General features: G+C 51.4%; 1 protein-coding gene across 1 annotated transcript; it reads right to left on the minus strand.

Annotated features, from left to right (window-relative positions):
• Nucleotides 1-3,993: 3,993 nt before the first annotated feature.
• Nucleotides 3,994-10,856, minus strand: TBCB (tubulin folding cofactor B). Its single transcript, XM_048502129.1, has 4 exons — nucleotides 10,729-10,856; nucleotides 7,781-7,972; nucleotides 6,619-6,691; nucleotides 3,994-4,916 (listed from the first exon to the last, which is right to left on the minus strand). Exons 2-4 carry the CDS (start codon nucleotides 7,914-7,916, stop codon nucleotides 4,799-4,801), a joined length of 327 nt encoding a protein of 108 aa, XP_048358086.1. The 5' UTR covers nucleotides 7,917-7,972; nucleotides 10,729-10,856; the 3' UTR covers nucleotides 3,994-4,798.
• Nucleotides 10,857-12,595: the final 1,739 nt, after the last annotated feature.

Consider the following 12,595-nt stretch of genomic DNA (forward strand, 5'->3'; position numbering starts at 1 on the left):
TATTTGAAAGGTGTCATGTTTGTGAGGGAGCAAGCTTGTTTTCTGCTGCTCCAGAGACGAGGACCAGGAGTCATGGGTTCAAGGTGAAGGAAAAGAGATTGCACCTAAACATCAGGAAAAACTTCCTGACCGTCAGGGCTGTTCAACAGTGGAATGCAGTCCCTTGGAGTGTGGTGGAGTCTCCTTCTTTGGAGGTTTTTAAACAGAGGCTGGTGGCCATCTGTCAGGGGTATTTTGATTATGTGTTCCTGCACTGCAGGGGGTTGGACTTGATGCCCCTTGTGGTCTCTTCCAACTCTTATAATTCTATACTCCCAGGTATATAAATCAGACTGGGTTTTACGTGCCAGTGGATCCCAGAGGGTACTACTAGACTTAAGAACATAAGAACGAGCCTGCTGGATCAGACCAGAGTCCATCTAGTCCAGCACTCTGCTACTCGCAGTGGCCCACCACGTGGCTTTGGGAGTTCACATGCAGGATGTGAAAGCCTTCTGCTGCTGCTGCTCCCAAGCACCTGGTCTGTTAAGGCATTTGCAATCTCAGATCAAAGAGGATCAAGATTGGTAGCCATAAATCGACTTCTCCTCCATAAATCTGTCCAAGCCCCTTTTAAAGCTATCCAGGTGAGTGGCCATCACCACCTCCTGTGGCAGCATATTCCAAACACCAATCACACGTTGCGTGAAGAAGTGTTTCCTTTTATTAGTCCTAATTCTTCCCCCCAGCATTTTCAATGAATGCCCCCTGGTTCTGCGCAAACTAGACTTCTTCTTTTCCCCCCAAACTGATTCCACTGCTATCCTGCATGCTTCCTGCCACTTTGGCCTTCCCACCATTTGAACTAGGCTGCAAGAGAGAAAAGACCCCCTGCATTGCTCCTCTGTTGCATTTATTCTGTGTCAGGAACTGCCCCTGGGGATTGAGGGGCATTCCTAGATTAATGCTTTTGTAACAATTCATATTGACAGGGATGGCACCTGAGTGACAGAGGGGGGCTTTCGCTTCAGTGTAGTTGTTGCAAGATATACGTAACCGGCCTGTCACCTGTCATGGAACTTACTTTCTCTTGATCTTACAGCTTCACACATTTGTCGATCAGCAGGCTGACCCTGGTGTTGACTTCCAGGGGGAAAGGGAAGCGTCTCTTGCACTGCGGGGGTAGACAAGCCAGGGGGCCGTATCTTCCCCTATCGCCGACCTTGGGGCGCCGAAGTCTGGCGGAACTGGCTTTTTCAAACTGGGTACAATGTCACCTTTCAATAAATGCTACTGAGGAACAATCCAGAGTCCGTTTACTGGCTGAAGGTGCAAGACCTAATGCCTGGGCTATGTGCTGCACTGATCCCTGTGGGACAGAATCCTTATCCACAGAGAGAGAGGGGGGAGGGAGGGAGGGGGAGGGAGAGAGGGAGGGAGAGGGAGGGGGAGAGAGAGAGGGGTAGAGGGAGAGGGAGGGAGAGAGGGAGAGAGGGAGGGAGAGATAGACGGAGGGAAGGGAGAGGGAGGGGGAGGGAGAGAGGGAGAGAGGGAGGCATAGAGGGAGAGAGAGGGAGAAGAAGAAGAGTTTGGATTTATATCCCCCCTTTCTCTCCTGCAGGAGACTCAAAAGGGCTGACAATCTCCTTGCCCTTCCCCCCTCACAACAAACACCCTGGGAGGTGGGTGGGGCTGAGAGAGCTCCGAGAAGCTGTGACTCACCCAAGGTCACCCAGCTGGCGTGTGTGGGAGTGTACAGGCTAATCTGAATTCCCCAGATAAGCCTCCACAGCTCAGGCGGCAGAGCTGGGAATCAAACCCGGTTCCTCCAGATTAGATACACGAGCTCTTAACCTCCTATGCCACTGCTGCTGAGAGGGGAGGGAGAGGAGGAGAGGAGGGAGGGGAAGAGGAAGGAGGGAGGGAGAGAGGGAGGGAGAGGGGGAGGGAGGGGTAGAGGGAGAGAGGGAGGGAGGGGTAGAGGGAGAGAGGGAGAGGGAGGGAGAGAGGGAGGGGGAGGGAGGGAGAGAGGGAGGAAGGGGGAGAGGGAGGGGTAGAGGGAGAGAGGGAGAGGGAGGGAGAGAGGGAGGGGGAGGGAGAGAGGGAGGGAGAGAGAGAGGGAGGGAGAGAAATCTGTACTGAAGAGATAAGGAGCCAAGAGAAGAAATCAAGACCCGAGAGATGAACGGGGTAATTCAGAGGCCTGGACGTTCCTTCTGACCCACCCTCACCAGGATCACCAACCATCAGGTGAGTCCTGGAGATTTCCTAAAATTACAACTGACCTCCAGACTAGAGATTGGTTCTCCTGGGGGAAAAAAATGACAGCATTGGAGGGTGGCCTGCATCTCAATTGCCCCTGGCTGGCGTTCCTCCGTTCTTTCAATGCTACCCTCCCCAAGCGCCCCCCCCCCCAAATCTCCAGGAGTTTCCCAACCCAGAGTTGGCAACCCCAATACCCAGCCATGCCCTAGAAACCCTGTCCTTTGCCATAGAGCCGTGGTGGCGAACCTTTGGCACTCCAGATGTTTATTTATTTATTTATTATACTTGTATACTGCCCTCCCCCAGAGGGCTCAGGGCGGTGAACAACAAGTTAGACAAAATACATAGATAGAGCACAGATAAAATCAATAAATATCAAATTAATAAATAATAATAATGGCTCTATACTCATTAAAACCAAACCCCATTAAAATGCAGCATCCAAATACCAAGCGCAACAGATGGCGACCTACTATCAAATCCCCTAAAAGAGGGGGGGGGGGGCGGCAGAGTCCACCGATGTTATGGGGAGGGGCCATCAGCGGCTGGCCTCCCCGAAGACCCGGTGGAACAGCTCAGTCTTGCCGGCCAATTGGCCATGCTGGAAGGGGCTGATGGGAATTGTAGTCCATAACATCTGGAGTGCCAAAGGTTCGCCACCACTGCCATAGAGGGACTGGCCTCTGGAGGGGGGAGAGGGGGGAGAGGGGGGAGAGAGAGAGGGGGCTCATGGAACGGGCCGCCCTTCGTATGCTCTGCTGTTCAGAGGGCTGGGGGTGAACTGGTTTCTATTTTGCCCGTTAACAGATTTTATAACGGTGTGAATTTCTTTAATGTGAATTGACTTTCAACTGACTGATATTAGCTGTGTCTTTGGAAATTTTTTTAAAAAAGAATTTAAAAAACAACCCGCCCTGGCATTTCCAGTGAGAACGAGTCCTTCCGGCCTCAAGACCTCCAGAGACCTCAGACAGCCACTGCTGGCCAGAGCAGGCAGGGCCAAGGAGCTAGTCTAGTTCAAGTAGATGGAGATCAAGTAGAACGGGTGGCTAGTTTTAAATTTCTGGGCGTCATGATTAAAGAGGACTTGACCTGGGGCGTACAGACGGCCGCAGTGGTTAAGAAGGCCCAGCAAAGACTGTACTATCTGAGACTGTTAAAGAAACAACTGAATGGAAAACTCCTGGTGCCCTTTTACCGCTGTGCTATAGAGAGTGTCTTAACCTACTGCATCTGTGTATGGTTCTCCAGTTGCACAGTGGCGGATAGGAAGGCGCTCCAAAGGGTGATCACTACTGCACAGAGGATTATCGGCTGCCCTCTCCTTAGGAAAAGAACTCTATAATTCAGAAACCTAAAAAGCCCAAAATATTCTGAGAGAGAGACCGTCTCATCCAGCAGCTCTCTTTTTGAACTGTTACCATCTGGTATTTATTCTAGGTCTATCAAAACTAGGACAAAGAGGCTTAGAGACAGCTTCTACTCTAGAGCTGTGGCGATGCTGAACTCCGTGGCTTCGTGGTGACGTGTTTGGGGCTGTGTAGGGATGGGTGGAGGAAGGGGAAAGGGAGGATGGGGTATGAGTCTGGAATTGTGTGCATCGAGGAATGCTGCTGTGAATTTCGTTGTGCGTGCACAATGACAATAAAATGCTTATGCTTAGTTCAGCATAAAACGATACCTAGCCAGGCCTCAGGCTCCCTCCCGCGGTGCCCAGGACGGAAGATTAAACAAGCAGATGCACACAAATACGCCTGCATGGAATGTATTTCTCTCCTTCCCACACTGTTTTTCAAAAATCTGTAATTATCACATTGCGTCAACCGACAACACAAAACAACAAAAATAATAATTCTTAACATTGGCAAAAAAGAAGAAGAAAAGTATGGTCACAGAAACGTCCCGGTTTAGATTTGCAGAAAGGATCTCAGACGGGGCATCAACATGTTATGCGGGGGTCTGATTCAAAGATGACACCAAATCGCTCTCCTGGGGGGCCTTGTGACAGTACAGACTGAGCCACTGCCTGCACAACACGATGCCAGGACCACAAGGTTGCTTTGCAGCAGGGGCAGCTGAGTTTGCACGAGACACCACACACACACTACACCCCACAGCAGAGTCCTTTTGCCTTGCTGGTGGCAACACGTTTAAATCAAACCTAACCGCTTTGGGAACCACTCAGCTCTACAGCCGGGGGGGTGGGGGGGAGCAGACCCCGCCCCCTGGCCCCACTTCACACATTGCTACTACAAATCGGAGTCACTCCAGCGTTCTCTACCTCACCCACTGGCACAGAAGGGCAAGCATATGAGAACGTACCAGGGGGCCTGGCATCTTCAGTGAACGGACCCAGACGACTGAGGAAAAAAAGGAAAGCAACCCAAATATCAATGAAAAGACAGCAGCTGCCAGGTCTTCTCCCGCCGGCTCATCCGTAGGAACGCAGCACGCAGCAGCGGTGCCCCACAGAAGCGGCAGCAACTGAGGCGGTGGAGCAAAAGGAGACGGTTGCACCTCTCCCCCCCCCTTCCCCAGTTTCTTTGCCCCCCCTTCACATCTCATCGTCCAGTCCGTAGTCCTCCTCTGGGAAATCCCCCACGGTAACTTGCTGGGGCTTCACAAAGGCTCCGTATTTCAGCGGGCATTCGAAGTACCGCTTTCCACCAACGCTGTAGGAGGAAGGAGACCGAAAGTCACACTCGTGTTGGTAACAATCAGATGCTTACTAAACAACATCTGCGCTACCTTCCCATAAAAGCAACAGCACCCAAGACTGCTTACAGCATAGGTGACAAACTTGCGGCCCTCCAGATGTTATGGACTACAGTCCCCATCATCCCCTGCCAGCATGCTAACAGGGGATGATAAAGACCTCAAATCCTGGCTATCTGGAGAACGCTAAATTGTGTGTTTAGTTTCAGTTTGGCAGGCTTATTTGGAGGAGATTCCTTTGGCGGCTGGGCTGTGTGCCCAGAACACAGTTGTTATCATCCTCTTAACCTTGCTTTCTGTCTGTGTGAAGTTGGTGTTGAGATGTGGGAATGGGGAATTGTTTACCTTTGCTTTGGGCGGGAGAATAGCTCGTAAAAGCAGCTACACGTCTGGGGGGGAAGTCAGAATCTGCATTGCCTGTAGTGTGATCATTAAAGCCAACCATTAAATGAACTGTTAAAGTTACTTTTGGTCTGGACCTTGCTGATTCCTTACAGCCGCGAGTTTGACACCTGTGGCTGACAGCAATGAGATAAACTCAACAGACAGAGCTCTGAATTCAATACCAACCAGCAGCACAGGCCTGTCAATTTCAGAGAGCTATGAGAAATCTGACAAGATTCCCGGTGGGATGTGGCCCTCCCCTGCGCAGGGCTGTCAAATAAGAGCATCAGAACACCAGTGGCCCATCTGTGGCCAACCAGTTTCTCTGGACATCCAAAAACAGGGCATAGAAGCCAAGCACGACCCTTAATATTGTCTCCTGATGAATAACCAAGAGGCAGACTTCAACCCGCAAACGTGATTTTGCAGAATTAACTCTGGCTTGGCTGTTCACGCGAAGGGGCAAGAAACTGTGTAAGATCCTGACCCACCCACCCCCTCCCCCAACATCTCAACCCTTAGAAATGTGGCCCTCCGAAACTTCTGTTACTTCAGCAAACGCTGCCTGAAATATTCACAGTCCTAAGGGCTAGGAACCTGTCTTAAAAATTAAAACTGTCTGGAGCTGAATTCTGCAGCCACAAGATGCACTTTGGCTGTGCTCCAAAGGAAGGGGCGGAAAGCTGCAGGTGTAGCTCTGTCAATAATGAGGAATGTAGGTTGCTTTGATCCTGGTGAGGGGTGGCATGCAAGGGAAGGGAGGGAGAGGCCCCAGCATCTGGACATGGCCCACCCACCCTAGCAGAGGGAGGGGGAGGGGAGAGAGGGGTGGCATGCAAGGGAAGAGAGGGAGGGGGCCCACCATCTGGACATGGCCCACCCACCCTAGCAGAGGGAGGGGGAGGGGAGGGAGGGGTGGCACAGGGAAAGAGGAGGGAGTCCTGTCTGGACATGGCCCACCCACCCTAGCAGAGGGAGGGGAGACACGCAAGGGAAGGGAGGGAGGGGGAGGGGGCCCAGCATCTGAACATGGCCCACCCTAGCAGAGGGAGGGGTGGCATGCAAGGGAAGGGAAGGGGGGGGAGGTTTCTTCATCTCTGTACTGTGGGATTGGAGGGGTGCCATCCCCCCGTGGCAACTGGTAGGTAGGGGTGGAGTGAATACAGAGCCTTGTTACTGTACAGTCCAGGGGCACAACATGTAGGACCGTAGGTTGGAGACCCCTATTGTAATTGTTTTGCGAATGCTGTTCCGTGTTATAAATAACGTGTTCACCTGCCGTCGTGCTTCCCCAAAGGTTCATCATACTTGATGCCGATCCAGTAGCCGGGCTTGAACTCTGTTACACCTGAGAAGAGCAAAGGGCAGGCATCTTAGAGACAGGGGAGTGTGAAGTATACTAATTCAAATAAAGTCCTGCTCAGTTCAATGGGACTTGCCTCCTAAAATGAAGGTTGAAGATTACAGCAGAGGCGTATCTGCCTAGGGTGCCACTAATCTGGGTGCAAAATCGATTCCCCACGTGACCAGGAAGACAGCAAGGCAGCAGGAAGTCCTGCTGCCTCGTCATCTTTGGGCGCCCTTGGCTCTGCCCATGTCGTCATCGACGCGGGCAGGGCCAAGGAAGCCCGAGGACACCGTCTCCCCAAGCCTTGCCCCCCCTCCCGGCTTGCAGCTGGCAGTCCCTTCTGCCCTCCCCTCTGGGGAGAACAGTAGTGACTGGAAGGCTCCGTCCTTGGCAAATTGCTTTTATAAGCACAGGGGCGTGGCTTGGGGGCGGGGTCCTGCCCCCGTGTTTATAGAAGCAATTTGCCGGGGACAGAGCCTTGCAGTTCCCTTGCAGGGAGAGCAGAAGGGACTGCCAGCTGCCGGCCGGGAGCCCCGCCCCAGGCATAGGGGGGGCGCCCAGAGAATGGCTGTCTCCGGGTGCTGTTTTCGCCCCATATGCCTCTGGACTACAGTCTTACTTTGCCTTCCCGAGGTCCATTTGTTTTGCCGTGAGAGAGAAAAAAGCATATAATCCTTGATGCAATCCTGGATTCTAATTCTGCTGAAACTGCACTTTGAATCTGCACTATCTGCAGAGAGTTTCAGAAGGCAACCATATTGGTCTGCAGTAGAACAGTTGGATTTGAGTCCACCAGCACCTGTTTTGGGTGCAAAATATGATGTTTTGGGTGCAAATTTTAGAGAGAGTCAAAGCTCAAAAGTCTTTGATGAAGGGAGTTTTACCTCTCAACAGCTCCTACCCCAAAAACCTACTTGCTCTCTAAGGTGCTCTGGACTTGAACTATCTGTTGTATCTGAAAAGAGATGTTCCCAGGCCAAGACAGCTTGTTCAAGGAGACATGAATATTTCCCCAACTGCTTTCTACAGGACATTTAAAATGCTCCCTCAGCCCACCCCGACGAGTGTGGGGGTCCCTGCCATACTCACCAGCGTACATCACTGTCCCACGTTTGTTCGGCTGCCCCACCACCCGCACCTCACACCTCGATCCCACGGGAATAGCTTCGGCCAGGGTCTTCTCCTCCGTCTGCCTCAGCTTCTGCTCGGCTTCTTTCTTCACCATTTCTTCTTCATTGAACTGCCCCAGTCTATTGCGTTTCAAAAAGGAGCGGGCTGAATCTGTGGCCCAGAGAGAACACAGGAGGCTGCTTTATACTGAATCAGACAGACCCTTGGTCCATTTAGGTCAGTGGTGGCAAACCTATGGCGTGGGTGCCAGAGGTGACATTAAGAGCCCACTCTGTGGGCACGCACGCACAGAGTTTGTCATGTGGGGGGGAATCGCCCCCCACACACACACACATCTAGGCTGGCCTGGGCCGCTGAACTTGATGTGCGTGCACCACAGCGAGCAGGGACGCTGGTGGGCCTCGTGCCTGTGCTCCAGGGGGCTGCTGCCCGGGGGGGGAGGGGGCAGAGGCGGCAAAGATGCTAGAGAGGCGCAGAGCGGCGCATGTGGGACTTGCTAGAGGCTACAGCAGGCTGGCCCCTGCTTGAGGGGTTAAATTGCCGCGTTGGCACTTTGGGATAAATAAGTGGGTTTTGGGTTGCAATTTGGGCACTAGGTCTTGAAAAGGTTCACTATCACTGATCTAGGTCACCACTGTCTTTGATGTGACAGAAATCCTAAAACTTGCTGCAGCTCCGGAGTGACACTGAGCGCATCTGGGATCCAGATTACATTACAATAAAGGCAGACAGGCCCATGCCACAGTGGACCATTGTGACAGACTTAGCCCCTTTGGGACGAAGGACGATCAGGTTTAGACCAGACCAGGTATTTGTCATGGAAGTTCAGAGTCATCACCAGGTGCTTCGTGGTGGTAAGATACGGCTGTGATTGGTAAAAGTAGCCTCTGACATCAGAAATGGGGATTCGTGTGGGATTGGAAAAATATGGACATTTGGGATTTTCTCTCGTCTTCAATGAAAACTGGATCCACAGGAAGTTGCGTACAGGTTAAGGACTCCTTCAACTTCTTGTTACTACAAGGAACTCTGCACATGCTTTGAGATGCACATGCTACGGCCTCGGTAATGTGATTAGCTTAGTTAATTCAAAGCACTTTTTTCATTTGAATATCTCTGTGTCGTTGGCGCTGCAGGCTTTGCCCTGTATTTTTGCTTTGCCTTTTCCACCCCTTTTTGACTCCAGCCGTCCTTTCCCTTTTCCCCCTCTCCTTTTCACAGTAAACCTTTTTACAAAGACATTTTTCCAGGGCTTCACAGTACAATTTATTTCTCTGGGATATTTCCTTTCATCTCTTCCCCATGTGCTAGGCTGCATGGGTGCTACCAAGTGGGCTGTAAGTTATTTTGTTATTGCTCTACCACTGTGGTGGAAGATAGCTCAGGCGAAAGTCTGGATGTTCTCAGGAGGTCCTGAATGGGTTATTAGGGTATCTTCCAGGGCAGCCTTGGTCTAGGGGAGTTTCCTAGCAAGGAAAGGCACCATCCCAGGTTCCTACCATATTTCCTATCTATCTGTCCGTTTGTCTGTCTAATTTATATCCTGCCCTTCCTAATAGGGCTCAGGGCGGCAAACATCAGTATAAAATCAATTAAAACAATACATAAAACCGGGGTAAACAGCAACACACCAGATAAAAACTTTAAACAGCAGAACTTAGGATGTTCATTTACTACCGTATTTCCCCGAAAATAAGACAGTGTCTTATATTAATTTTTGCTCCCAAAGATGCACTATGTCTTATTTCAGGGGATGTCTTATTTTTCTGTGTTCTGTTAAAACGTCGGTAGTGCTTCAAAACAAAAACTTTTGCTCACGTCTCTTACTTTTCGGGGGGTGCCTTATATTTCGCACTTCAGCAAAACCTCGACTACGTCTTCTTTTCAGGGGATGTCTTATATTCGGGGAAACAGGGCAGCTGTCCTTTCAACTGGAGATGTGGGAGATGAGCAGTCCAAAATCCCACTCTGGAGTTGGCACACCCCTGCACCGGTGTGTGCGCTCCAGCAAAAGGAGAAAATATGCCAACAGAGGGGCAACTTACCAAGGGGGGGGGGGAGGGGAGGTGCTGTGCAGCTCTAGACCTGGAAGTTTCCTCTGTCACCCAGGCCTGCTAGTGGGGCCGGGGGGTTGCCAAGGGGACGGGGGTGACCTTAGTCAGTCTCCAGAGCCTAGTCGGCCCCCGTGCCTCTATGGGGGATTATCCGGCTTGTTTTCTTTTTCTACTTTTTCAAGCTTTCTGCACCACCAGAAAGCCCTTTAGAGCGGGTGGGGCAGCGTCAGAATGGAAAGGTGGGATAAACATGTTTTAAATAAGAACATAAGAACATAAGAACAAGCCAGCTGGATCAGACCAGAGTCCATCTAGTCCAGCTCTCTGCTCCTCTCAGTGGCCCACCAGGTGCCTTTGGGAGCTCACGTGCAGGATGTGAGAGCAATGGCCTTCTGCGGCTTTTGCTCCCGAGCACCTGGTCTGTTAAGGCATTTGCAATCTCAGATCAAAGAGGATCAAGATTGGTAGCCATAATCGACTTCTCCTCCATAAATCTGTCCAAGCCCCTTTTAAAGCTAATCCCCTTTTAAAGCTAAATAAACAAACACATATCTCACTGGCACAGACCATTTCATACTGGCAAGACGTGGGGATTGGAAGCGTTACCAAATCCATGAAGGCCTCTGATGGCTCAGGAAGCCGGGTCTAAGCACGAAAAGATCCACTGTGAATTAGTAGACCACTTCCAGCCCAAACAGAGTTCACAGCCACAATGCTGCTCAGCCCTGACAAAGACAGAGGGCTGGTTTCTCTGCATTTTGAGCCCAAGCAACCCGATGCCCATAGCCAGTGGCCAGAGCTTTTCATGCCTTTGTGCGCAGATTCATGCAGGAGTGTTCTGTCCAATCTCACCTGTTCTTTTGCCGTATTCCGTATCGCTTATCTCGAATTTCTCCACCCGCGATACATCTTCATATTCCCCAAGCTGCGCACCGCTCTGGTCAATAACCTGCGTAGTTCAAAGCAGTCAGTGGCCTCACTTTCCTGGCATTTCTGATAGGGACGTTGTACAAAGGACCAGGGCCTAGAAACACACACTTTCTACCCAGGAGTTACAATCCTCATTGGAGGCCCTGCCACAGGTGGGATCCAGCAGGTCCTCACAGGTTCCCGAGAGTAGGTTACTAATTATTTGTGTGTGCCGAGAGGGGGTTACTAATTGGTGATTTTGCCGCGTGATTTTTTGCCTTAGTTAAAGCAGTCTAGCAGGAGGTGCACCGGCGTGCGTGGCAGCCTGTGCCTGCGTGCATTCGTTTCCCGCCCAAGGACCGGCGCAGCGGCTGCGTCCTTGCCACAGCTCCGCCCAGGAATGCCCTGCCCCGCCCCGTCATGCCCAGCCACGCCCCCATTGTGCCCCGCCCATTGGCGCTACGCCACAGTTTGAATCCCACCACCATGGGAACCTGTTACTAAAAATTTTGGATCCCACCACTAGGCCCTGCTCTAACTCCCTCCTCCTTGGGAGGGAAGGGGGCCATTACAAGAGGGAGCAGGACCTTTTCAGTTCTGGCCCCCTAGGCTGTATAACAAACTCTCCTCAGCCATTCCCAGGCTTAGTGGCTTCAGCGTTCAGCCCCAGGTGAAAACAGGATTTCCAAAGCACTTGATTGGTGGCTCATTCCTCCCCCTTTGCAGTCTCCTGTAAGAGACCCCTGGCTCCCCTGGTATAAGCTGCATTACGGCTCAGTCTTCATGTTATGGCTGCCAGCTTAATGGAGCAGCCGCCTTGGACAGTGGATTCTAGGCTCCGCCACAGCCTTGACCTTATCCCACTCAATGCTCCTTTGCTTCTAAGTCCTCCAGGGTGGCAAACCACATGCACCCAACAGAGAATAAAAGCATAATAAATATGGATTATCTGGCTGCTGTGGGTTAACCAGGCTGTCTGTTTGTGGTCTGGTGATTTTAGCTCCTAACGTTTCGCCTGCATCTGTGGCTGTAATCTTCAGGGGCACTGTCGCAGTAAGAAGAACACTTTACCGTGACACGCTTCTGAAGAGGCCATTCACAGATACGGGCGAAATGTTAGGAGCAAAACCCACCAGACCAAGACAACACAGCCTAGAAAATCCACAACAGCCAGTTGATTCAATGTGGATTACATTTACATAAAGAACACAGTAACAAAGATTTATTGCGACAGTAAACCCCGCCTAGAAAACCAATCTGAAATCAAACTATCACATTTTTATTCATGTTTTATGGAATGCCATAAAAATAAGGTGACCAGATTTTTACTATTGCGGCGGCGCTCCCCGGTCAGGAAACAGGGAAGCTGCCGCAGTTCCTTCTAGGGCGCTTCCCTGTTTCCTGATGGGGAGCGCCGCCACAAAAGGCAGTGTGCTCCTGCGGCCGCGTGCGTGCTGCCGCAGGAGCACAATCCCTAACAGGGACAATGTCAAAGCCCGGCGGGACGCGGGACACATCGCGCAAAAGCGTGAGTGTCCCGCGAAAATCGGGACGGCTGGTCACCTTACATAAAAAGCAACATTGGGGGCAGAGGGCAGATCCCATTCCCCAAGCCCCGCACAACCCAAATTTCAACAGCAAAGCTAAAAGCATCAGATACATCCAGAGGCACTGAGGCTGCTTATTAAACATCTGGGTCTCAGAGAGCTTACACAATTTAAAAACACATCAACAGGTGTCACTTGAGAGTTCCTATGATCTAGCGCAGGGGTAGGGAACCTGCGGCTCTCCAGATGTTCAGGAACTACAA

Source organism: Sphaerodactylus townsendi, linkage group LG06, assembly GCF_021028975.2.
Source record: "Sphaerodactylus townsendi isolate TG3544 linkage group LG06, MPM_Stown_v2.3, whole genome shotgun sequence".
NCBI classification, from domain to species: Eukaryota; Metazoa; Chordata; class Lepidosauria; order Squamata; family Sphaerodactylidae; genus Sphaerodactylus; species Sphaerodactylus townsendi.